The following is a 25,829-nucleotide window of genomic DNA, read 5'->3' as shown; positions in this document are numbered from 1 at the left end:
GTCACCTATAGCAATGGCTACACTGTCACCAATATCAATGGCTACACTGTCACCAATATCAATGGCTACACTGTCACCTATAGCAATGGCTACACTGTCACCAATATCAATGGCTACACTGTCACCTATAGCAATGGCTACACTGTCACCTATAGCAATGGCTACACTGTCACCTATAGCAATGGTTACACTGTCACCTATAGCAATGGTTACACTGTCAACAATAGCAATGGCTACACTGTCAACTATAGCAATGGCTACACTGTCACCTATAGCAATGGCTACACTGTCACCTAAAGCAATGGCTACACTGTCACCTATATCAATGGCTACACTGTCACCTATATCAATGGCTACACTGTCACCTATAGCAATGGCTACACTGTCACCTATAGCAATGGTTACACTGTCACCTATATCAATGGCTACCCTGTCACCTATATCAATGGCTACACTGTCACCTATATCAATGGCTACCCTGTCACCTATAGCAATGGCTACACTGTCAACAATAGCAATGGTTACACTGTCACCTATAGCAATGGCTACACTGTCACCTATAGCAATGGCTACACTGTCACCTATAGCAATGGCTACACTGTCACCTATAGCAATGGCTACACTGTCACCTATAGCAATGGTTACACTGTCACCCATAGTAATGGCTACACTTTCACCTATATCAATGGCTACACTGTCACCTATATCAATGGCTACACTGTCACCTATAGCAATGGCTACACTGTCACCTATAGCAATGGCTACACTGTCACCTAAAGCAATGGTTACACTGTCACCTATAGCAATGGCTACACTGTCACCTAAAGCAATGGCTACACTGTCACCTATAGCAATGGCTACACTGTCACCTATATCAATGGCTACACTGTCACCTATAGCAATGGCTACACTGTCACCCATAGCAATGGCTACACTGTCACCTATAGCAATGGTTACACTGTCACCTATAGCAATGGCTACACTGTCACCTATAGCAATGGCTACACTGTCACCTATAGCAATGGCTACACTGTCACCTATATCAATGGCTACACTGTCACCTATAGCAATGGCTACACTGTCACCCATAGCAATGGCTACACTGTCACCTATAGCAATGGCTACACTGTCACCTATAGCAATGGCTACACTGTCACATATATCAATGGCTACACTGTCACCTATATCAATGGCTACACTGTCACCTATATCAATGGCTACACTGTCACCTATAGCAATGGTTACACTGTCACCTATAGCAATGGCTACACTGTCACCTAAAGCAATGGCTACACTGTCACCTATAGCAATGGCTACACTGTCACCTATATCAATGGCTACACTGTCACCTATATCAATGGCTACACTGTCACCTATAGCAATGGCTACACTGTCACCTATAGCAATGGTTACACTGTCAACAATAGCAATGGTTACACTGTCACCTATATCAATGGCTACACTGTCAACTATAGCAATGGTTACACTGTCACCCATAGCAATGGCTACACTGTCACCCATAGTAATGGCTACACTGTCACCTATAGTAATGGCTACACTGTCAACTATAGCAATGGTTACACTGTCAACTATAGCAATGGCTACACTGTCACATATAGCAATGGCTACACTGTCACCCATAGCAATGGTTACACTGTCACCTATAGCAATGGCTACACTGTCACATATAGCAATGGCTACACTGTCACCCATAGCAATGGTTACACTATCACCTATAGTAATGGCTACACTGTCACCTATAGCAATGGCTACACTGTCACATATAGCAATGGCTACACTGTCACCCATAGCAATGGTTACACTGTCACCTATAGTAATGGCTACACTGTCAACTATAGCAATGGTTACACTGTCAACTATAGTAATGGCTACACTGTCACCTTTAGCAATGGCTACACTGTCACATATAGCAATGGCTACACTGTCACCCATAGCAATGGTTACACTGTCACCTATAGTAATGGCTACACTGTCAACTATAGTAATGGCTACACTGTCACATATAGCAATGGCTACACTGTCACCCATAGCAATGGTTACACTGTCACATATAGCAATGGCTACACTGTCACCTATAGTAATGGTTACACTGTCACATATAGCAATGGCTACACTGTCACATATAGCAATGGTTACACTGTCAACAATAGCAATGGCTACACTGTCACCTATAGTAATGGCTACACTGTCACCCATAGCAATGGCTACACTGTCACCCATAGCAATGGCTACACTGTCACATATAGCAATGGTTACACTGTCAACTATAGCAATGGTTACACTGTCAACAATAGCAATGGCTACACTGTCACCTATAGTAATGGCTACACTGTCACATATAGCAATGGCTACACTGTCACATATAGTAATGGTTACACTGTCAACAATAGCAATGGCTACACTGTCACCTATAGTAATGGCTACACTGTCACATATAGCAATGGTTACACTGTCACATATAGCAATGGCTACACTATCACCTATAGTAATGGTTACACTGTCACATATAGCAATGGCTACACTGTCAACTATAGCAATGGCTACACTGTCACCTATAGTAATGGCTACACTGTCAACTATAGTAATGGCTACACTGTCACATATAGCAATGGCTACACTGTCACCCATAGCAATGGTTACACTGTCACCTATAGTAATGGCTACACTGTCACCTATAGTAATGGCTACACTGTCACATATAGCAATGGCTACACTGTCACCTATAGTAATGGCTACACTGTCACATATAGCAATGGCTACACTGTCACCTATAGTAATGGCTACACTGTCACATATAGCAATGGCTACACTGTCACCTATAGTAATGGCTACACTGTCACATATAGTAATGGCTACACTGTCACCTATAGTAATGGCTACACTGTCACCTATAGCAATGGCTACACTGTCACCTATAGCAATGGTTACACTGTCACCTATAGCAATGGCTACACTGTCAACTATAGCAATGGTTACACTGTCACCTATAGCAATGGCTACACTGTCAACTATAGCAATGGCTACACTGTCACCCATAGCAATGGTTACACTGTCACCTATAGTAATGGCTACACTGTCACATATAGCAATGGCTACACTGTCACCCATAGCAATGGCTACACTGTCACCTGGAGCAATGGTTACACTGTCACCCATAGCAATGGCTACACTATCACCTATAGTAATGGCTACACTGTCACATATAGCAATGGTTACACTGTCACCCATAGCAATGGCTACACTATCACCTATAGTAATGGCTACACTGTCACATATAGCAATGGCTACACTGTCACCCATAGCAATGGTTACACTGTCACATATAGCAATGGCTACACTGTCACCCATAGCAATGGCTACACTGTCACCTAAAGCAATGGCTACACTGTCACCTAAAGCAATGGCTACACTGTCACCTATAGTAATGGCTACACTGTCACCTAAAGCAATGGTTACACTGTCACCCATAGCAATGGCTACACTATCACCTATAGTAATGGTTACACTGTCACCTATAGTAATGGCTACACTGTCACCTATAGCAATGGCTACACTGTCACCTAAAGCAATGGCTACACTGTCACCTAAAGCAATGGCTACACTGTCACCTATAGTAATGGCTACACTGTCACATATAGCAATGGCTACACTGTCACCTATAGCAATGGCTACACTGTCACCTAAAGCAATGGCTACACTGTCACCTAAAGCAATGGCTACACTGTCACCTATAGTAATGGCTACACTGTCACATATAGCAATGGTTACACTGTCACCCATAGCAATGGCTACACTATCACCTATAGTAATGGTTACACTGTCACCTATAGTAATGGCTACACTGTCACCTATAGCAATGGCTACACTGTCACATATAGCAATGGCTACACTGTCACCCATAGCAATGGTTACACTGTCAACTATAGCAATGGCTACACTATCACCTATAGTAATGGCTACACTGTCACATATAGCAATGGCTACACTGTCACCTATAGCAATGGCTACACTGTCACCCATAGCAATGGCTACACTGTCACCTGGAGCAATGGTTACACTGTCAACAATAGCAATGGTTACACTGTCACCCATAGCAATGGCTACACTGTCACATATAGCAATGGTTACACTGTCACCCATAGCAATGGCTACAGTGTCAACTATAGCAATGGCTACACTGTCACATATAGCAATGGCTACACTGTCACATATAGCAATGGTTACACTGTCAACAATAGCAATGGCTACACTGTCACCTATAGTAATGGCTACACTGTCACATATAGCAATGGTTACACTGTCAACTATAGCAATGGCTACACTGTCAACAATATCAATGGCTACACTGTCAACTATAGCAATGGCTACACTGTCACCTATAGTAATGGTTACACTGTCACATATAGCAATGGCTACACTGTCAACAATAGCAATGGCTACACTGTCACCTATAGTAATGGCTACACTGTCACATATAGCAATGGCTACACTGTCACCCATAGCAATGGTTACACTGTCACATATAGCAATGGCTACACTGTCACCTATAGTAATGGTTACACTGTCAACAATAGCAATGGTTACACTGTCACCCATAGCAATGGCTACACTGTCACATATAGCAATGGTTACACTGTCACCCATAGCAATGGCTACACTGTCACATATAGCAATGGCTACACTGTCAACAATAGCAATGGTTACACTGTCACCTATAGCAATGGCTACACTGTCACATATAGCAATGGCTACACTGTCACATATAGCAATGGTTACACTGTCAACAATAGCAATGGCTACACTGTCACCTATAGTAATGGCTACACTGTCACATATAGCAATGGTTACACTGTCAACTATAGCAATGGTTACACTGTCAACAATAGCAATGGCTACACTGTCACCTATAGTAATGGCTACACTGTCACATATAGCAATGGTTACACTGTCAACAATAGCAATGGCTACACTGTCACCTATAGTAATGGCTACACTGTCACATATAGCAATGGTTACACTGTCAACTATAGCAATGGTTACACTGTCAACAATAGCAATGGCTACACTGTCACCTATAGTAATGGCTACACTGTCACCTATAGCAATGGTTACACTGTCAACAATAGCAATGGCTACACTGTCACCCATAGCAATGGCTACACTGTCACCTATAGTAATGGCTACACTGTCACATATAGCAATGGTTACACTGTCAACTATAGCAATGGTTACACTGTCAACAATAGCAATGGCTACACTGTCACCTATAGTAATGGCTACACTGTCACATATAGCAATGGTTACACTGTCAACAATAGCAATGGCTACACTGTCACATATAGCAATGGTTACACTGTCAACAATAGCAATGGCTACACTATCACATATAGCAATGGCTACACTGTCACCCATAGCAATGGCTACACTGTCACCTATAGCAATGGCTACACTGTCACATATAGCAATGGTTACACTGTCAACTATAGCAATGGTTACACTGTCAACAATAGCAATGGCTACACTGTCACCTATAGTAATGGCTACACTGTCACATATAGCAATGGTTACACTGTCACCCATAGCAATGGTTACACTGTCACCCATAGCAATGGCTACACTGTCAACAATATCAATGGTTACACTGTCAACAATATCAATGGTTACACTGTCAACAATATCAATGGTTACACTGTCAACAATATCAATGGTTACACTGTCAACAATATCAATGGTTACACTGTCAACAATATCAATGGTTACACTGTCAACAATATCAATGGTTACACTGTCAACAATATCAATGGTTACACTGTCAACAATATCAATGGTTACACTGTCACATATAGCAATGGTTACACTGTCAACAATAGCAATGGCTACACTGTCAACAATAGCAATGGCTACACTGTCACCTATAGCAATGGTTACACTGTCAACAATAGCAATGGCTACACTGTCAACAATAGCAATGGCTACACTGTCACCTATATCAATGGCTACACTGTCACCTATGGCAATGGCTACAGTGTCATTTATATCAATAGCTACACTGTCCCTTATACCAGTGGCTACACTGTCAATTATAGCAATGGCTTCACTGTCACCTATGGCGATTGCTAAACTGTCACCTACAGCAATAACTACGTTTTCTCCTTAGACAATGACTAAACTTTCTCTCATAGAAAAAGCTACAATGTCACTTACAGTAATGACTACACTGTCGTTATATCAATGGTTACATTTTCGCCTATAACAATGATTTTGCTGTCATCTTAGGCAATGGTTACACGGTCACCTTAAGCAATGGCAACACCATTATCCCTAAACACGAATTATAGCAGTATTCTGTGTCCCTAGAATATATTTACAGACTATTATGTTTAAGCATTTCGAATAATATTAAGCTATGTTACTTTTCAGGTACTATTTCTTATATGTGTCCTCCAATCTTCGATTCGAAAGAAGTTTTTTAATCAATCTTTGTTCATTTAAAGCTTTTAATGTGGTATATGTACATCATGACAGGATAACCGCGTGCTTACGAAACATTTAAAACATTAATATGGCCGTCAATATCAATGCTCCAAAGTCAATGCAGTTATTAGCTCCATCAGACTTACTTCCTTTGCAGTATGTAGCTGTAGATGCATGATCCTTAGTGTAGCCAGATTTGCATGCACAGGAACTAGACGTACACTGAGCGTTTTCAACACAATGGTCGTCCGTGGTACATCCAGCTTCGGTGGCCTCTAAATTTACAAGGCATTGCCTTTTTAATACAGTAAATGTATGTTGAACTTAAATTACCTATGGTTGAAACATGCATGTGTTCATAGAAGTGTATTGGAATTGAATAACAACTGGCCTTTCAAATGTAGAAACCTTAACATAAATAAATTTCCAACATATATATATCAAATATGTGAAGTGGATTTGTTGGGTCGAAGTATAGGTGCTGTACCATTATTCTACTATAAGGTTAATGTTACTTTTTATTTTGTTCCTGTTATGCTATTTGAATAAGGTGAGTACAATACTTTAATAAGGATCGATTGTCGATGGGAAATATACACTGCTATAAACATGTTTTGTCTTTGTATTTTTCAAAGTAGAACTGCCAATAATATTGTAATACATACTGATCAAGCATTTGTTTGGCGTCACAGTGGTATCGCAAAATCCGGCTGAACAATCTGCATCAGCAGCACAGGTTTCCCCGAGACCTTAAACATCGTCAGTAATATCATGCATTTTCTTTAAAAATAAAACATGAACATCAAACTCATGATATAATAATTTCAGTGTTAAAATATTTACATTTGCCTAAATTATGTTCTGCATATACGTGTTGATATCATAACGCGTGATATGCTTACCCACTTTGCAAGTCGTAGCACATGTTGCAGGTGATACACATTCAGCGTTACTACCACAATTCTGACCGAGATCTGGAATATAGTTAGTATGTATGAATAAGTAAAGCAGTGATGTTTAATATGCTAATTATGATGTTTTTCTTTATTTTCAACTATTATAAATATGCAGTTTGTCCTTTGTTAATTTATAAGTAATTTATTACCCTTCTTGCACACTAGCGATGTATCACACACATGGTTTGCGATGCAGTCAGTGTCCGCAGCACAGGCGACGTCAATATCTGGCAAAAAAGTAAACATAAATAATTTGATTGTAACAGTGACATTTGTTTTACTTGAATCATGGTTATTGAGACTAGCCTTTTATGCTCATATATTAACCGATGATATGTTGAAATGGGATATGTTCTTTAAAATATATTATAGATTTATATTCTTTGGCTTTATCTGGCTTCATATATCCATCAAATGGTATTGCGTGATGAAAGAGATAAACTTCAGGGAGGTAACAGTTTAATCTTTCATAAAGTATGAGTACAATACTTTACTATATTACAAGTGACTTTGATTACATAGTTAGCATGACTTATGTGGTAAATCGGATATTTACAAATTAAAATCGTATCAGATCCTGAGTATACTAGTTTAAAAACGTGCATGTGTGCACCAATGAAAACCCAATATATGTGCCTTATAATGAATTAATAGTAATGTTAAAATACATGTAAGAGATACTGATTAAATTGCTCACTTGAACCACAAAGAGTTGAAGCTGCCGTGTAGGAAGCTTCACATGCACACTGCACAGCAGTAGTTGAGTATGAAGGACATGCAGCGCCGGTGACACAGCTCGCAGAATTGTCTAAAGTGCCGTCGTTACAATCTTCCCCATGTCCTGGAATAGTTTTATATATCGCAAGTGCCGTTCATTTCATATCTAAAAAGAGAAACTCTATCATTCATAATCATATAATTTAGGATTGAGCCTAATAAAACTAATTACTAAATGCTTATTGAGAATAGAACTAAATATAAGTGATGTGTTATAGTGTATTGAATGGCATCTGCAATTCACGGTATAAAAACAACGTATGTAATGTAAAACAGGTTACCGATTTTGCACTTCGCTGGGGAAATTTTAGTATCACATACGCCAGTGGAACAGTGTGTTGCGCTCACGCAAGTTGTTCCAGTGTCTGAAAATGAGTCGCCAAGGATACGATGCTAGAAGTAATCTAAGCTTTAAAGTGATATGTATATGCTTTAATTGATGTATCCATCTAGATTTGAAGTAATATTTAATTAACTGATATAGGTCACAATTTAAAAGTTCTATTGCAACAAAATTTTATTTCAACTCTACAATTATTTAAGTCATTATTGCAACAGCTATTTGACTAAACACTTTATTTATTTGTATAATGGGCTATAAGAAAACTAAAAGTATAGACAGTAATAGAAATAAGAATAGGATAAGCCGAATTTAATGAGCTTACCCGCCTCACAAAGTTTCGTAGTTGCATCTACAGTGTAGCCGGAGCTGCATGCACATAATGTGTTGGCCGTTCCTGTACACGCGGCGTTAGAGACACAGTAGGCAGAATTGTCAGTAGTGCCATCATTGCATGTGTCGCCCTCCTCTAAAATTAAATTATTCGGCCTACAAATAAACGCTTTTTCTGATTTTTCCTTGACGATTATGTTTTAATGTGGTACGTGGTGAACCCATGTTATATTGGTAGCATTTCAAAGCTTGCTGATTACAAAGATGAAACAATAAATGACCAATGCTTCATTAAACAAACAGTTATAGAATTTCTTCTTTTTTCATTTCAGTGATACTGATATCGGACGTAAATGACCTATTTATTTATGGACACAAATATTTTTTTTAATTATTTCCTATTTTCTTTTTCTGCAAATAAGTCTCTTATTATATGGAGCAAAAACGTAAAATATTTACATCATAGGAAATGATCAGATGTTTTTTGTCATTGCAATTTTAATATAAATACAAGTTGATTCTCTTCAATGGTCCATAAACATAAGTTTTGTAGATATATATAGATATTTTATATTTCATGCTAATACTACCAGGGCGCTTACTTATAGCACAAACTTGGGGATTACTAAAGAGGTCGCATTTCCCATTGGTTATACAGTCCGGGTCACTTGTGCAAGCCGTACCGTAGTCTGAAATAAAGGGTTTGATTATATTTTATAACACGTACACATTAAGTCGTCGAATCAGCTTCTCTGTTAATGATGATCGTTGAAAATTAAGAGTTCTATTTACAGTACAAGTAGTTGATGTAAGGTCAATTCGATTATATTTATGTGATTGAGGACTCCAGTATATACAATCTAGGTCTAAATAACATATGAGCAGACACGTGCACGCGGACATCTTTTTGTACCTTACTTCATCATGGTATGTCTACATCGTATTTAAGAGGGACATTTATGAAAGCCCAAAAAGAGTGATTTAAGACAATATCAGTTACACGTATATATTTTATTTACAACGACTTGAATCCCAGCCCTTCAGCAACTTTTACAACTACTTGTTGCTACAGGTACATGTGCATGTATACATAGTGATAACATATTACCAAATGATAGGCTCTTCTATTGAACTAAAATGATGATTACATGCAGCGTTATCTTGCACAAAGCTGCGTTACTTACTTGCTTTACACGCTGTGCTTTCTTTGGTGTAACCATCGGCACAAACACACGTAGTAGAACATTTTGAATTTGCCACAGTGCAATCGCAGTCGAAGGTGCACGTGGCGTCTAGGGCAACTGCATTATAAAGAAAATGGCCACGCATTATTGGATGTTTAATGCTGCAATTTCGATGCAGGATGACATCAGAGGACGAAAGTGAAAGTTTGCAATTACATATAGTCAAAGCTTCAAACGAAAGGTCAGGCCGCAGGAAGTAGGATGGGGTAGGTCTGAATTGTTTTGAATGTCAAATAGTTGTTAATTATATTTCCTATCAAAAGACCGAATGACGACAATGATTTATGATTTATCGAATTGATAGGAAAAAATATTACCTGCTATGGTTAGTTGCACGTTTGCAACAATCACCAAAACAGCAAACAGAAAGCTCGTTTTCAAAATCGCGTTCTGAAATAAAAGCAGTGCGTATAATGGATGAAACTTGCCTGTAAAAAGCATTTTAATATAACTTCAATATACACTTTACCAAGCTCGATAATAAAACGCCTAGATATGATACCTTTATGTCCTCAACCCATTATATAATAAGATATGACAGACTATCGATGCTTATACACGTCAAGTCTGTATAAATATAAAGTATTGTCTTTCATTACATAAACTTTAAAGGTCATAAGACCAAGATAATTTATCATATGAATAACCCCAGTGTCGTTCAAAAAGCGTTCAATAAACTATAAGAAATTTTCTTATTTTGAATTACCGAAATTTGCGCTTAATTGCTATCATCGTTTGATTCATCGCATCGATCTTGATAAAGTCGACCACGATTGCCTTAATTGTTTACTTCTGATCACAGTGAAGTGACCTATTGTGTGGCAAAACACTTTGTTAACGGTGTTATTTTGCGACATGACCGGACTATGAATTGGGGTTTGTGAAAAGGAAAGCATTAACATTCTTAGGTTTTGGGCAAAGTTTACAGACAATGTGTAGCCCGGTTACAGCTACTCATTTTACGTGGGCAAGCCTATAATTAGCACTAGTACACTGGATCCCCGTTTAACTAACCACCGGAAAGACGGATAGTATGTAAAGTAATAAACCATACAAGATTTTCGCTAGCCTGCGGACTCAGAACTAGATTTTGAAAGAGTTTCGTTTGGATCATTTTTATGTTTCTACATTTAAACAAAATTCTTGTAAAAGAGGTAAACCATCATCAGAAGTTCAAATAAGACATATTTGGTCATACTTCTATATTGTTAAAATTTGCTAAAATGCTTCACTTTGCCGATAAGAAGGACATATGGTTATTGAGAATATGGCATATGCTGTATAGTGATTGTTTGAATGGGAAAAGAAATTAAATAAACAAACAACTGCATGACATAAAACGTCACAAATATCAAATCGGAATTCAAGCCCTTAAACATTTCGCTTTTTAGCAAATTCTAAGATTGAATGCGCATGAATCAATGAATTGTTACATATCGATAAAAAAAACAGAATCATCGACAGTTGTGGAATCCCATACATAATTTAACGACCGTATATAGGAAAACGGCTTTATTTACAAGAGCAATGTATATTCTCTGCTATCAATCTTAATGCTTCCCCGATCTCCGTTGACTTGTAATGGGTTGCAAATGTATACATTCAGAAAACATCTATTTGTTTTTAATATGAATTATGTTGCACGAGAGTGTGGTTTTGTGTTGTGTGGGAAACCTGAGTTCCCTGAGAAACCCACTTGTCCGGCTTGGTGACCACTAACCAAACTCACATGCCACCAGGCCGGGAATTGAACCCAGGTCGCCAACCACAGCGCTAACCTTAATATCATTTATATAGCAAGCTTTTAGTCCAAAGTCTTCTGTATTTCGCTAACCGCTTGACTGTTTCTAGTGCTATCTGCATCTAGTCGTTGGCTATTTGAATGTTAATGTATACGATTGTCTGTTTTGGGTGATTTATAGTGCATATATATGTTTGTCAAGTTCATATTTCTCCGATGATGCGTACGAGCTTAAATTTGTTCTTATCTTGATAACTATTGGAAGCAACGGACCTCTTCTGTTTCGCTGAGCGTTTTTACCCGTGATTTTTATGAGGTTCATTTTGGTTGTCTTTAGATGATTGCTCCATGTTTGTTTAAGGCTGATGGGTTCTCATAGAAGTTCTCAATGCCTGTTTATAAAAACACCACAGTATGATTGCGTACATTGCTGTCATTCTCACCAATTATTTTAATTCAAATTAGTACGATGAATCCTTTTTACCACATAATTTTAATCGACGTAGGCGTAGACGGATTTAAATCTGAGCAGTATAGTCAGCCATTGTACTCATAGTCCACGATCTAGAGCGCGAGTTTTGTGCGGTATTGACTTATAATATGTACGTAAACGAAAGTATTAACACGCTTTATAGATTTTCTTAGTAAGATTTAACGTATTTTATTCGCTATCTTATTGTACAAATACTTGTATTCTTGTACAAATGTAAAACAAATCCATTTCTTAGCTTTAAATCCTTTAAGTACAGAATTAAAGGAAAAACGCAACTTAAAAATGCGATTGTCTCAACCCCCATGCCGAACGTAATTAGAACACAGACAGGAGCACGGTCACTAGAGTTTGAGGAGACAAAAACGCTTATCAACATCATAATTAAGGGAATTTACTGTTCGAAATATGCATTGGTGTTAAATGGCATAATGCAGATGATTGCCACGTTGTTTGTATGAATTAGGCTCTTCACAAAAACTTCAACTCATTCTTAATTTTATTCAAGAAATGGCTCCTGCAACAAACTTTAACATTTGTGGTCTTTTGGAAATTTTTTTACATTTCCTAACAAGTAAAAATTATTATTCTTTAATATAAGGCAAAAACAGGTATGCATGCGGTATTACATAAGTTTGAATTATTAACCTCAATCTGCTGATAATAAGAAAAAATGATAAACAATAAAACAGTTTTTTTTAGAGATTTAATCATGCAGAATGTGTCAGTAGACTGTTCTAATGGTCAATTCATTTCATTATAGAGTTTATATAAGTCTAATTTTCTACGTTATAGCTTGTTTCTATATTAACTGTAAAATAAACGTACGTAAGATTACATATTTACCCAAAGTGAATTTCAGACGATGTGTAGATTTGCAGCACATGGTAATGAAATATTGAATGTTCATAATAAATACAGATTTAAAGCAAAACTCGCTTCAGTACTACAGCACTCTTGTTATTATTACAGAAACGTACATAAAAACTGATACAAATATTACAGAAAAGCTTTCAGTTTTTTTTTTCTCAAACAATAGTTAAGAAAAGAAAAGAAAGCAACTTCATAAACTCGAAACAGTGGGCGAAAACATAAAAATTTATCTGAACGAAAATATTTTGTCGAGTTATATTGGGACTCTGCACATTTGATATCGTTGGCGAACGTAACATCATATCATGTCTTTCAAGGACTTAACATATATATTTTAAAGTTATACTTCGCAAAATATTATTCGGTAGATTCTTAGTAGTTTGTTGAAAAGGCTGCAGTGATTTGAAATCTATAATTATAAAAGCCTACTGGTTGTATAGACAATTTGTAGCGTTAAAGTTGGGAATATTTATTTTTGGAAATGTTATTTTTACAGACGCGTAATTTTAATGTGACTTAATCTCCTTGGTTAAATGCACTTATCCAATATGACTTATTTTTGCTACCCTTGGTATTATAGTTATGACAACAGCAAGACGTACAATTGTAGGGGGAGTAGATTTCAATATGAAAAAAAGAAATTTATCATTCATAAATGAATGAAAACCAATATAGACTGCGCTTATAGATAACCTAGTAAAATACATAAAATTGTAAGCAAATGCAAAGAAAAAGAATAATCGTAAAAGTACGTTAGAATTGAGGAGTAAACGACGGTACATATATTTTTTAGAGAATTACTTATGAAATTAAGCATCTCTCAGAGTTTGAATAAAGCGGACACAACGATAATAATAAACTGTTTCTTCAAAGTTTGGTAGTAATAATCTTAACGTTTTTAATATAGTAAATTCATTATAATAAACACTTTTATACCCTTATTAGAAATCATTTGTGAAGCTAATAAGTTTTAAGCAATAAAAAAACGTCTTTTCATTTATTTTTTTATTGAAATTCTTGATCTGAATCTTATTAATCTTACGAAAGTTTGATAAGATTGCACAATTGATAAGATTGCACAATTGTGTGTTTCACCTATTTGAAAAAGATATATATTGCGGTTTATTTGCAATTTAATGCAAACTGGTCTACTGTTTTTAAACTAATCTCGCATAATTGTGTCAAGTGCGAAGGCTTTTAAAATGTAATAGATTTTTTGGATTGTTTCTCATTGCAAAACCAGACTTTCTTTTTGTTCAGTAAACCGAGAATTCTTCAAAAGGCATGAAATTGAAATTCTTAAACATGCGCTAATATATTGCCTCAAAATTTGTAATACTTCAAATTACGAGATGCCCATAACAAAGTATAGTACAGTATTTAAAGTTAAAAACGATGCAGTTGATTATTTGTAAACCTAACAAAATTCTGAACAGTTTTCTTTAAAATTAGAGTCGCATATTCTTTTTAATTAAAGCTTGGTATATATTTAGTGAAATTTGCTTAATTACCTTACTAAACAAAAGTGTTTTTTTCCACAAATATTTTGTAAGAGGAATAAACAAGTTGATTTGTTGCCAATTGATAAAACGTTTTGTCCGAATCTAGAGTTCAGACTGTCCGTTTTCAATGGGCCTGATGCTGTATGATGTTAGCAAAATACGTTTAGTTTTGCGACTCTAAACATTATAAACGTATCGACAAAAGTATGAAAGCACACAAAGTTTTAACATTTACTGTTTAACATGGCAAAAATTATTCATAGTTCGATTGCATTTGATTTCGTTTAGGTTTGATATATGGCTTGACATCAAAATCTTTAAAACAATTTATGCGAAACGAAATCTAAGTAAAACAAGTTCCAATGAATAAAATAAATAAATAATGGATACATTCAAGAAAAAAAATATATTGAAAATGCACAAAAACCGTTTTTGTGAGTGCGAATAAAGTTGACCAAAATATGTAAAGAAATAAAAACAACTTTTTAAACCCGAAACGTTTGCATAAATATACCGACGAATTGGCATGAAACACATTCATTTGAGCGAAAACGTGAACTTTCATTTGATCGAAAATATTTTCTTTATTTGAGACTTAGTCTACTTTACGTTTTTGGCAAGCGTAACACTATATAATATTCCTATCAATAATTTTAACAATTTTTACATTTTTAGCATATTGAAAAGTAAATTCCGTTTCTAAATTGTACTAAGTATATTCGTCTTGCCAAATCCCATGTAGTAGATGATGTTGTTGTGCATAATCTAAATTCAGATCAGATGCACTAATCTGTAATATAAGTTAGAGTCCTAAACATTTTGAAATACAAATTATATTTTCACTTTTTTGCCATCTTATTAAACATTTATTGATAAAAAACATTTACAAATTTTCAGGCAACCGAAAATTGATAATATCAAAATCTTGCCAATTAAACGTACGTTGTGCATTATAAGAAAATTTTAACACCAAACAGATATAATTTAATCTCTCTGAATAATAAAATAATTTGAAATGAAGACAATTAAAACGTAAAATGATCCTACCATTTTGCTGTCCTGTTTTGTCCTTCAACAGTCTGAAACTAGAAATTCAATGAAGAATTGACGCCCAGAGCACAAGACGCGCTGTCTTTTATACACAAAACGTTGACATGACGCATTATTCCATCAAGACCATTGGTTCGGCGTTGCGAACACAAATAGTTGAGTAGTAACGATATCACGTGGATATTAAAACGAATTCGAATTGGCCACTTGCACAACGTCTATTTCAGTACATGGTTACGTGAGTTGACATGCAAGTCCCCGTTCCAACCTGAAACATGAACTGTCTAAAGATGACTCAATTTTGGCAATGAAATTTGAGTAGATTTTATGTGCAACCCTTGCACAATCTTACAGATAAATAGCATTATTTTCTAAAGGGTGTATTGGGGTGGAAAGTGATAAGCATGCTGAGACTTGTTACAACTTTTTAATACCGCGAATAATTCATGAAAGGATATAAGATAGATTGCTCAGTGTAAATATTTTAATTTTCAGTTTGCCGCAAATATTTTCCAAAACCCGTAACAAAATAGTCAGTGTTTTCTCAATATGAAATTTATACATTATTCATTAACCTAGTTGTACTTAGCTTTAGTCTACATGATATTTTAATGTATCTTTTTTATCGGTGTATCATAATATGTAGTCTCTTTACGATAAGGGAAGTCCAAGGGTGTCAAGAAATTACAATATTCAATGTTTGTGAAAAATTCGCTGGTGTCATCCTACTTACACGCTGAACAATAATGCCTCATCGAATATTGAATGTTTATTATAAAAGTGGCCTTTTTGACAGTGGCAACGTCAACGAACTCACTTGTTTCATCGTCGTCAATTATACGTATTCCCTGTGATCAAACGTCATTGCAACACCACAAAAGTTTTTTGCATGATCAAAAATATTCAGAACATATTGTATTCATCGATATATGGCTCAAATTGATTAAATACGCATTCACCTTAGAGTGTATGTACATATTACGAATGCCATAAAATTCACACAGAGATATGGGACAGTCATGTTACAGGAATCTATCATTTCCTCAATATATAAATAATATGTCGCACTGTGTTGTGAGCATCCCCGCTATAAAGTATAGACAATATAGAAGACGAGAAGTCGAAATTTACCAAGTTAAACAAATGCGAGCTCACTGAAGTAGTTTTGTAACGAATTTACAAGAGTTGCTGGCCTTCTGTCTGATGATCAATCGCTTTGCGTTTAGATGTTAAACAATAACCACCCTTCCGAGGATCTACCGACCACAGCTGCGGTACTGGTTGGTGCATGACGACAACAAGGTCAAGAACATGTCCGAGACATGGAGGGGTATGCGACAATAGTCGATATAATGTCGATCGTTTTGCATGTTGTAAAGACCAAAATAAAACGCCGTGTGCACAATAACTGTCTTTAAGGGTTTCGATCTGTTTTTTCATCAGCGAATAAAGTGCAAACGCCTCGGAGGTTTAATGACTGACTCACCATTTTGAATGTTTGGTCATGGCCTCTTTCGGTACATTCGTCAAAAATCAGTCATTTGGAGAAATTTGCCGAAAAAGACAACGTCACTTCCTTCCTCTACCACGCAGAGCTTCAGGTGCGGTCCTCACGCATCGATAGGTTTAAATGTTTTACATTTCAATTTAATTCTGTACTAAATTTGGCTCGAAGAGCGATTGCAAACAAAGCACACGCGCCAATGAATCTCAACAACTTGTATAGTTTTTCCTTTCTCATTTATTGAGGCAGGGTCCAGCGTGCAACCTTCGAATATACAGCCAGTCGGGGATATTGACTTAAGCGGTACGTCCATCAAATAGTAATGAAGGCTCAGCTGAGACAAATACCTCACCGGTGGCCATCGAGATATGTGGTTTGCGGAAGCCAAACATTTATAATGAATTTCCTTTTTATCCTACAATGTAGGTTGTTCCTTTAATTACGAAACATATCGCCACCGTTGGACTGTCGATTAACTGATTGGGAAATAAAACCGGTAAGAACGCCGTGAACCCGGGTTGTTTAACCCAACAGTCGCCGCAATGATAATGGTGCATCGCTCTTATGACTATGATCAAACGTATTTAAATTATATTTTCACAATGACAATTTGCACGATCATACTATTGCACCGCCTTCTCTTGGGGGCAATGCGATAACTTGAAATTAAGACTTTTGAAAAGGGTATTTGTTCGCTTATTGAGACAGATGGATCAATGCAAAAGCTGACAAATATCCTATTTGAGAAGCGTTTTTTAATTGAACAGTCGTAAAAGAGCTATTCAAACGCGAAAGGCCATGTACAAAACTTGCCCGAGGATCAATTCAGGATGTTAGAGTGATTGCTGGTTGAATAAGTGCATCATAATTACTTAGCTTTATTTCTGTTAAGGTAAAATAATTCCTTTTTGTACTTTTAATGCAATGCATACCTTAAAATACATTTAAATCACCAAATTGATATTAAATTTAAATATTCGAAAACGTAAGAAAGGTATTCCGATATAAAACAAGACAGTGAAAACCATTCAATGAAATCGTTTTCATCGACTATCATCGTAGATGCTTGATGAGAGTAATTAATTGCTATGACGTAGCCTTTTTTTAGTGGATCTACGTCCATCTGTACGTTTGGTAACCCTTCTCTGAAAATGAGTATAGCATTACTTTAACGTACCATTTTAGGAGGAAAAATACCATTTTTTGAGTTTTTGCTTTAACTATAGAGAACTACACGGTTATAAACTGTATCTAATTACATCAGTAGATGAATCTTAAAGTCACCGATATGAACCCATATTCCTTCACCTGAAAGAGTTTCTACATCAACTCTTTCAGGCAAGCCACGTCCGTTTTAAAATACTGTCTCCGATTATTTAGAGTATCAGACCTCTCTGAAGCACGGGAATTAAACCGTACATTGTTCAAACCGGAAGTCGGGTTGGCCTGAGATTTGTATATTTATAAATTCTTGGCTTACTGATATTGCTAGTCCACTTTTTACAGTTCTCATAGAAACACAGCTCTATCCGGTTGTGGATTCATAGTGGTCGTCATTTCTTTTGGTATAGTCAGTGCCTCTTGGCTAGGAAGGGTTTAAATGCGCGTAAGTATGTTTTGCGTAAGTGTTTTATGTAAGAGATTATTATTATTGGAACTGATTGCAAGCGTCTGATGATTAAATCTGACATGTTATCACATGTTATTACTTTTCTTCCATTTTCACGTCTTTTAAATCGCTGCTAGTTTCATTAGTGCAGACACAAACCTGACGTTTAATACTACCAATTGTATCTTGGAATTGTGAAAACTTGTTTGTCGAAGCTTTAATATGCGCATCTTAGAATTATTTAAGATCAATCAACAATGCCAAGATCGTATTAAGTACTTTGGAAAATATTTCTATTTTGACGTTCTTGAATACTCGCAGCATCAGTCCCAACACAGGATTTCAGAATCATTCCATTCATATTTAGCTGTTAAGATAATGGAACATCGTTTGTTTTCTCCATAAAAACGGTGCGTATTTTCCAAGTATGTATCTATGTATAATATTATTTAATGTCATTAAAATGCTGACTGATGGACAACTGTTTCAATTAAACAAACAACGAAATACTTCAATGTACATGTTGCGTATATAGAGAGTCGTCTTAACATTCAAACAGTGGTATATTAGCCCAATTAAACGCTCCCCTTCATCAACATATACGGTTATTGTACAGCTGTTCCTAACATTTTCTGTTGAGAAAAACACATGCCTTCGGCTTTCCGGAATACTTCATATGTTCTTGTACGAAAGATCAATTTGGTTCCGCAGCCTGTTTCTTCAACGATTCCCGTACAGTCGCTTAAACTTGCTTATCTGCTTCCGCCAAACTTCATTTGATTTTATGCAAATGCAACATACAAGAAATATGTTTCCTTAACGTTGTATACAATGGCAGTATATTTACAATACCTAAATACCTATCTTACAATGAAATATATTTTTTACAAACGTGTGCAAACCAATATCGGATCAGACAAACAAATAAGAAACCAGATTGTAACGAACATCAAAAAAACATGAATAAAATTATGAGCTAAGATTAGAGGTATCGCAAATAAAGGAAATGACAAGGCGACAATAAAGCAAACTTTTTTATTTGATTACTTCAACAAATACGTCTGGACGAGAGCGTACTTATTATGTTCGCGGCACGTCTGAAGCTGCTCTTGTTCCAGAATTGACCCTGATATGCCATGATAGCTCAACATATTGATCAAATATACATTAGTTTCGCGTGTAAAAGATAAAATGCAGGAAAGGCCAGACTCGGTGTTGAAAAACACGTTTCACACAGTTAGCAACTAGTTGGTATTACTCGTTAAGTGTTGTTCAATGATATAAATCGATAAGGGTCCTGCGTCAGTATTCCGATAAACAAACGAAATGACAATCTTCGGTCAAGTGATAGTAGTAAAAGGCGGGTCTTCCTTTATTCAACGCTTAATCGAAGATTCGAGCATGGCATCAACAAGGATTTCAAATTGGAATTAGTTGTATACCTGCCTTTAATATTAAAGATCCCGACAAAGATATTTATGTTTCTCCAGGTTTGAAAAAAAGCGTTGTTGTCATTGCTTTGCAGAAATCTTATTTCTAAAATATGCAATCTCGGAATTCATGGACAATTATTAAAAACAATATTTGACGGTCAACAAAACCCTCAAACAAGTATTCGGTGGACTGAATCTTCCACTAAATATATTAATATTCTCAGAAGAATCCGGCAAGGGGGCGTATAGTCAGTTTGAAATTACTTGGAACTGATGAATGGCATATTTAAATAGTAAACAATATGACATTGGCGCAACAGATTGCAGATAACTTAACCCTGTTGGACAATATACCACTGTTACAGTCTTTGGCCTAAAATATATGCTGAAAATCGTCTGTGATCATGCGATACTAACACATTGGAAATAAATAAGCCAAGGTTACATGCCGTTTTCGGCCAAATGCCAAGCATCGTCATTATTTGTAACTTTTGGAAGACAAGTTCTAAAGTATGTCGAATTTTCCATCCAAGTAGGAATTTTAGTCAATTGTATATACTGGATACGAGTTAAAGCACGCATGGACCGTTTTCAAAAGGAACAAACTCCTTCCGTTCTATGAATTGCCATGGGAAGCATAGTGATGGTCTAAGTCCGTTTACGAGTATAAGCATGTATCGAAAATGCTTTATTTCGACACTTCTGCAGCGAAGTAAGTTTTAAATATTGCACAGTTGATAAGATGTGCTAGAATATGTACAGATGTAAAAAAGTGAGCTCTCGCAGTAAACTTATGACAAAAAAACTTCTAAAACAGGGTTTCAGATATTATAAATTAAAGAAAACTTTCTCAAAATTTGTTTATGGTCATTATAATCTCATATTAAAGTACAATAGTAGTCTTAAATCGCTGATTGCTAATAATATTGCTCATACCGACGTTTATAGTGATGTTTTAAAGAGAATTCGTAAAATTAAAATGTTTCCAGCATGTAGTTGGACAGATAATCTCCATGAATTACTTGGAATTTATTTAAACCGTGGATATAAAGGCAATATTTTGAAGAGCACTTGCCTTCTACTTTTTGAAGATGAATTCCTGAAACAAAATATAGGGTTGAATATACCTAACATATACCTATATCCTAACATAACTAAGCTTTCAGTCCTTTGATTTTATGAAGAATTTGCTAATTCATGTTATCTTTAAAATCTTTTTTGGCTGACTCGGAGTGTATTGACATGTGACTTTATTTTCTTCAAATTTGTTACATTTTCAAATCATTTGGAAGGAAATATTAGCTAATACATGTCGCTTTTATTTTTAATAATGTTTTCCTTTATTTGTTCCCAGTTTCCGTACAATGATGCTTTTTATTATGAAACTCTATGATCACACAGTTTTAAACCTTTTATTTTATAAAGCAGGCTGTGTGTGATGTTCATAGTTTCAAACAATGGCTGCATCGTATCTTTGAAAAAGTTTTTGCATTAAATGCTTTGAATTGTATTCCTCCGTCTGCAGATAGAGTTGGGATCCCTTATCATAGAAGAACTTGGGGTTTACCTAGAGGTTTATTGTTATCTGTTTTATTGTTAAGTTTCTTCAAGTAAATGCATACTTTGATAAGATTTACCTTTTGCGTTTTATCTTTATTTAGGAATGTTGGAATAAGAGTGAGGTTTGTGCACATAAACTGGTTAAACCCCCCAGTAAATATACATTTTACTGACCGTTCCAAGGCGGTACCTAACAATCCTTGATAAACATACCTAGTTTTGTATATATAGTATGTATGCACTGTGCTGCTTTTGGAGTTTTGTACTGTTCTTCGATGTTTCTTGTTTGTAATTTTATACTCTATGTCTTTGGTGTTTACCCAGTGCCATTAAACCGGGTTTATGTTTAAAAAAATTGCTACTGAGCTTGTATTATTTAAATAAACTAAAAAAGTCGGAACTTGATATTGGCATTATAACTCAGCAACATATTGTGAAAATGATCCAAAATTTCAATGAAAACTCTCGATTGACCATGTGCAAGTCAAAGGTGGGGATATATCTACTATCAAGATTCATTGAAAAAAAACACACCTTATAATGGCGTTGCCAATGTTCTGACTTTGCTACTATGTATAAGATAATATATCTTAACCATAACACAAGACAATATATGCTTTGCTTTATATCAGATATAAGAGCCTTGTTATACAATTACCGGTTTCAACAGAGTATTAGAAGTTTTATCGTGCAAAATATCACATTTTTAAAGTGAAGCTGAAAAGGTCCTGCCCAAAATTAATAAAAAACGGAATTAAGGCATTGGCGCGACGGATTAGCAAATAATTGCACTGTTCAGAATCTTCATAAACATTTTGAGACATGTGCTGTATGGTAGTCTGCTAATATTAGCTCTGTCTGAAAGCTTGCGAACCTCATTGCTCATAAGTGGTAAATAAAAAAACGCCGATACTACATTCACCGTGTTCGGTTTATTAATAAGCTTAACTTAACAAAACCTAACAATCCCTGTTCAAGTGCACGAGCGTTTGAAGTAATCTTGATTTAATTTGTGTAAACATATCGATTCAGACTAAGCTGAAAGAAGAAGAAAGACTGAATATCATTAAGATTTGGCTTTAGGAAATAATGAAATAACAAACCAAGACTGTAATGATATGTTGCTATTTAACCTTAGTATTTTGCTTTGTAAAGATGTGTTTAATAGATATTACAATTTTGCTTTGCGTTTGGAATAATGGATATGTTTAAATGAACTACGTTAGATGATTATGTTAATATGGTATTTGCATACACATTGTATCCCTGACCTGAACCTTACGTATAATTGTATGTTTTGATGTTCTTCTTTATAAGCATGACAATTATTTTCTTATATTATCTATATCTATTTTAGCAGTATAATCATCTTGTGGAGAATGTATTATAATGAATGGTAATATGATGCACTCATTTTTCTTCAATAACTATTACTCGTCGTTTTTTTGAAGATATCGCCTGGCCACCGCGTGTTTAGGGGATTTTTACAGTGTTTTTTCCCCATTTTACATGTAATACAAGCCAAGTTGGCATGGATATACACTAGGATATGCAATATATTCAATGTTTAGTAACAGTTTGCTCAAATTTTAGCGCTTAATTTAATACAAAAAAGGCCGTTTCATTTCATTTAGTTGTTTAACCTACAGATGTATTATATTTATTATTCATATAATTCGCCGCTGGTATGAGGGACCACATTGATACAAAAATCACAGGTGTCACATTTGTGTTAAATCATTTAACGATATAGTCACTGTTTTACACACGATTTAATTGAAAAACAATTAGCCAACTAATGGTCAACTTGTTTTTAAAGTCAAGCGTTTGGAAAACAGTGACTAAATCGGTAGATGATTTAGCACAGATGTGACAATATTCATATCAAAATTATAGACTTCAAAATTGTCGTATAATCATTTGATCAAAATTCAAATTGAAAAAAATAGCAATGCTTATCGAGGTTTTCTGTTATAAACTGTAGGAAAAATAACTGTCAATAAACAATACGATAACAAGTTAAAGTTAAAAATGTGACATTTTTCAGAATATTTATATTTTTGTCCAGTGTACTATGAGTGTGCAATGTAAATAAAAGTTTTTCTTAGTTAGTGTATTTGTGGTCAATGTCAGTGGGATGCTGTGACACAACTTGCCATTACAAATCATAATATTCTAAAAAATGAACAGGACAAAATGATATGGAATGAAGCTGTAAATGTTAGACTGATACCATAACACTTACCTTTTAGTTTCAGTTATGTGAGGACAGTGTTACACAACATTTTATGGAGCGTATGTATGTGCTCTTTAGACTAAACACAATTTTATTTTCCAATATAATTGCAGATATTGACCCGCGGTATGTTTTGATGATACGGGTTTATTGCAGTATGCTTTTGTGAGATTTTAATGTCAGTGCAAAAATACAACTGGACGTAGCCACAAAAGAACATCTAAAATTAATATAAATTTACTAAAATAAGGTGTCAAGCTATTCTAAGTCCGTCTATAATTGATTCATTATTAAACTGAATAAACCCAACTTACTAAGCGAAAATAACATCCAAGATGACTTCTTTTCAAACGCTGCCATGCAATAAAGCAAAATGGACAAGCTCGAGTTTTTATTACAATATCCTTCCATAGCCTTGCACATGCGAACCTTACAATAATCAAAACTTTGCTGACCGATTGGACTCAAATAGACATGAGATATATTTCAACTACCGGTTTGTGTTTAGGTCCTTTAAACCTTTTTTTTATTTCAAGACGATGCCTCAATTGCATAAGGCATACTACATTTCTTCTCTTAGTATATTAAAAAAAATTTTTTTTGTATGCAATAACAATTGAATCTTAAACTTGTTTATTATGAGTATTATGATGAATGTTTTCTGTATTCCAGTAACCTTGCCTCATTAATATTTATTTTGTATCGTTCGTCAGTATTTATGTGTGGCTTACTTTTCCAAAATAATAAGTACTTACCTTGATACGGCTGTCGTTGATATCATTTAGGAACAAAACTTTCTTTTTAATTGGTTAATTTAAAATGGGTTTTCAATAGAAATTGGAATCGTTAAAAAATATGAGTCCCATTCAAATGTGAGTAATCGTCAACATTATTCATCAAGTGCTATCAAATAATTCCTTTCACATTCATTCAACGGTTATCAATGCCTGTTAATAACCCACTGCACCGATCAACCAAAAAAAATACAGCTATATAGCAATTATAACGGCAGCAAGGTTAGCGTACGATAAAATTTGCTAATCTTTTATGATATATACTAATTGGCTGAAAAAAAAAGATCTATAAAATGTTTAAATTTGTTTGCGAGTTAGAATTGGACTTCTTTCACTAGCCAACTGCTCAACTGAATTTGTTGACCGGGGTACCCGATCGTCAATACCCGCGGATACCTGTATAAACATGTCACGTCACAAAAGAAACACAACCAAATTAACCAGGCCGACTGAAAAATAACACGTACAGTTTGAAAATTTATGATTGTATGTCATATTTAAAGGTGAATTTCGTCCTTGCTCATGTAGGCTCAGCGACAAACGGGGAACGTTATCTATGAAAAATCACATGGAGAAAAAACACGTCGCTTCAACAAGCAGCAGGGTACAAGGCTGACGTTGAGCACTAAAACGCACTTTATTGGCAAAAGCAGTATGTGAATGTCTTTGGCAAATGGAAATATACAGAATAAAAAAATGCAATAAAACACATAATAATAATAATAGTAATAATAATAATAATAATAATAATAGTATTATCCACGTAGGTCCGGCACGACGCCGTTAATTGTCGGCGCATCACCTGATCTCTACCGTTGAGGCCGGTAGACCCCCGTTTCATTACAGACTGACCCGGGTTTTCAGGGTTCATGCCGAATTATCCCGTTTCCCG

General features: G+C 35.6%; 1 protein-coding gene across 1 annotated transcript in view; it reads right to left on the bottom strand.

The window, feature by feature from the left end:
* LOC128231595 (prion-like-(Q/N-rich) domain-bearing protein 25) overlaps positions 1 to 10,601 on the bottom strand; it is a 33,421-nt gene extending 22,820 nt beyond the window's left edge. The window contains exons 1-10 of the mRNA XM_052944617.1: positions 10,463 to 10,601; positions 10,086 to 10,202; positions 9,504 to 9,590; positions 8,894 to 9,037; positions 8,510 to 8,593; positions 8,149 to 8,292; positions 7,601 to 7,678; positions 7,398 to 7,469; positions 7,161 to 7,244; positions 6,642 to 6,770 (exon numbers count right to left, since the gene is read on the bottom strand). Of these exons, the coding sequence (XP_052800577.1) occupies positions 6,642 to 6,770; positions 7,161 to 7,244; positions 7,398 to 7,469; positions 7,601 to 7,678; positions 8,149 to 8,292; positions 8,510 to 8,593; positions 8,894 to 9,037; positions 9,504 to 9,590; positions 10,086 to 10,202; positions 10,463 to 10,586 (1,063 nt within the window). The 5' untranslated portion in view covers positions 10,587 to 10,601. The remainder of the gene's footprint in view (positions 1 to 6,641; positions 6,771 to 7,160; positions 7,245 to 7,397; positions 7,470 to 7,600; positions 7,679 to 8,148; positions 8,293 to 8,509; positions 8,594 to 8,893; positions 9,038 to 9,503; positions 9,591 to 10,085; positions 10,203 to 10,462) is intronic.
* Between the last annotated feature and the right edge of the window lie 15,228 nt (positions 10,602 to 25,829).

Source organism: Mya arenaria, chromosome 4 (genome assembly GCF_026914265.1).
Source record: "Mya arenaria isolate MELC-2E11 chromosome 4, ASM2691426v1".
NCBI lineage: Eukaryota > Metazoa > Mollusca > Bivalvia > Myida > Myidae > Mya > Mya arenaria.
The sequence above is the reverse complement of the archived record's forward strand: the minus strand, read 5'-3'. Positions and strand labels throughout refer to the sequence as shown.